This window comes from Gastrolobium bilobum, unplaced genomic scaffold (assembly GCF_033153095.1).
Source record: "Gastrolobium bilobum isolate Gb01-03AN ecotype WA unplaced genomic scaffold, APGP_CSIRO_Gbil_v1 utg48796, whole genome shotgun sequence".
Classification (NCBI taxonomy): Eukaryota; Viridiplantae; Streptophyta; class Magnoliopsida; order Fabales; family Fabaceae; genus Gastrolobium; species Gastrolobium bilobum.
Genome location: NW_026896941.1, coordinates 255792 through 258192, shown reverse-complemented (window position 1 = coordinate 258192; position 2401 = coordinate 255792). Strand labels below are relative to the sequence as shown.

The 2401-nt window shown below is 36.4% G+C and overlaps 1 protein-coding gene across 1 annotated transcript; it reads right to left on the bottom strand.

Moving 5' to 3' along the window:
- Positions 1-368: 368 nt before the first annotated feature.
- LOC133302888 (pentatricopeptide repeat-containing protein At1g12300, mitochondrial-like) lies at positions 369-2048 on the bottom strand. Its single transcript, XM_061502704.1, has one exon. It carries the CDS (start codon positions 2046-2048, stop codon positions 369-371), a length of 1680 nt encoding a protein of 559 aa, XP_061358688.1.
- Between the last annotated feature and the right edge of the window lie 353 nt (positions 2049-2401).

Genomic DNA, 2401 nt, shown 5'->3' with positions numbered 1-2401 from the left:
CAAGTAACGTACAGCCCAAACAAAAAAATAAAATTCCAGCTCTCCCAAGTCCCATCCATAATTTGTGGCAAATAAAGTCAACTATAAGAGATACAACATTCCAAATATTCATTTCAGTTTCAGCTTGATTTGCTATCTGAAACACAAACAATGAGCAATGACTAGAAAATCCTTAAAAGTAAATGAAGCAGATTGCTAGTACATTGGGAAGAAAAAGGGCAGTCATGTCATGACTAAGAAAGATAGGACATTGTTATCATTACAATATCAAGATGAACCTAACAACATAAGACTTTTAATCAAAACTAAAGAGATAGTGAGCCAATTACACTGTCCATTTTCTAATTGATGCTCACCTGGTTCTACTCCTACAGAAGGCTTCTACCAATCATATCACAAAGAAGTTTCTCTGCCTTATTATTCTCACCTATTTCAAAGAGAGCACAAATAATTGTTTCAAAAGTTACAGCATTAGGAACGCAACCATTGTCTTCCATTTTTGATAGCAAAGCCAATGCAGCATCAAACAAGCCCTCTTTACAAAGCCCCTTGATCATAACATTGTATGTCACGACACTTACACAATAGCCTTTAATCAAAAGATTCTGAAAAACCTCCTCTGCTTTCTTAAGTCTTCCACCTTTGCATAGTCCATCAATAAGTATATTGTACGTGTACACATCAGGCTGAACTCCCTGGTCTTTAAGTTTCAAGAATAATGCAATTGCCTTGTCAAGATGATGGCTTTTGCATAAAGAGTCTAATATGGAATTGTAGGTAATTATATTAGGTGGTTGGCCTCTAATACGCATATCATCAACAAGATCCCAAACATAAGGGATTCTTCCAGATTTGCACAAACCATCAATAAGAGAGCTGTATGCTACCGTATCAGGAATCATATTTTTGCAATGCATTTGTTTAAAGAGATTAATGGCTTCATCTACCATTCCAATCTTACATAATCCATTAATCATGATAGTATAGCTCCGAACATTAGGAGTCACTCCCCTTTGAGCCATGCTGTTGAATAAATATTTTGCATTGTTCACTTTATTAACTAAGCTATACCCATCCATTACTGTATTATAAGTAACAACACCAGGTTTTACACCTTCTTTCATCATCACAGTTAACACAGTTTTAGCTTCTTTGACCTTTCCTTCCTTACAAAATGCATCAACCAAAGTAGTAAAGGTATGAGCATCTGGGTTGACGTTTTTCAAAACCATTTCATTTAACATACCAATTGCCTCTTTCAATTGACCCAGAATGCAAAAGCCATGAATTAGAGTATTGAATGTGACAACATTAGGAGTAATTTTCTTGACAACCATTTCAGAAAATAAATCACAAGCATCAGTTACCAACTTATCTTTGCACAGGCCATCAATGATTGTGCTGTACATTACCACATTAGGCTTCATCAATTGCCCTTCAATTTTTCTCAACAACTGCATGGCTGCTTTTGTGTCTCCTATTTTACATAACCCATTGATCAAGGTCCCATAAGTAACATGGTTCAAATGAAATCCTTGTGCTACCACTTTGTCATGAAAGTGAAGGGCTTTTTTAACCTCACCATTAAGACAGAGACCTTTCATAAGTGTTGTCAATGTTATGGTATTTGGCTGATAACCCCTCTTGAAAATGTGACCTACTACAGAGAAAGCAAAAGTCATTTGACCCATGTGGCAGTAACAATTGATCAACATATTCAAATTAAAGATGTCTGGCTTAATTCCCCTGAATTCCATCAGTCTAGAAAGGGAAATAACAGTAGGATAATGCTTCGTCTTCATAAGGGACCCTAAAATCTTGCCAAATTCCATTACGGGTGGGGTTGGATGCATATGGAGCATGCGATTGAATAAGGCAACGGCATCATCATCATCAGCTTTGTGAATGAATGGAAGCTGAGACTGAGACTGAGAAGAATGAGAGTATAGCATTGAGGTTGAAGAAGGGAACGAAAGAAGGAAAGTGGAGTTTGAAAGAAACCTTAGGGTCGAAACGGCGTAGCTTAACCTTGACCTTGAAAGTGACATTGTTGTTGCATTCAACATGTGATGGCAGCAGCAACCAATTGTGTGCACATTTGAAAGGGAGAGCAGAGAACTCGAAGCAAAAAAACGAGGGTTTTCAGTCTTTCCAAAAATTGAAATTCGCTATGCATTTTTTGTTTTGTTTTTTGATCCCTGTGCTACCTTACTCTCTCTCTCTCTCTCTTTTTGTACAGTTTATGCTACCTTACTCTTGCAGTACATAAACTTATCGCAGCATCTACTAGAATTGAAAAAGCATGACTCCACTAATTGATTTTAATTAACTTTTCTTTAATGTTAATATCATATGGGTCCCATTTATTTTTTAGTTAAGAAATATATTACTGGACTAACAA

Coding starts and splice junctions, on each gene's coding strand:
- LOC133302888 (XM_061502704.1), bottom strand. CDS start 2,048: ATGTCACTTTCAAGGTCAAGGTTAAGCTACGCCGTTTCGACCCTAAGG.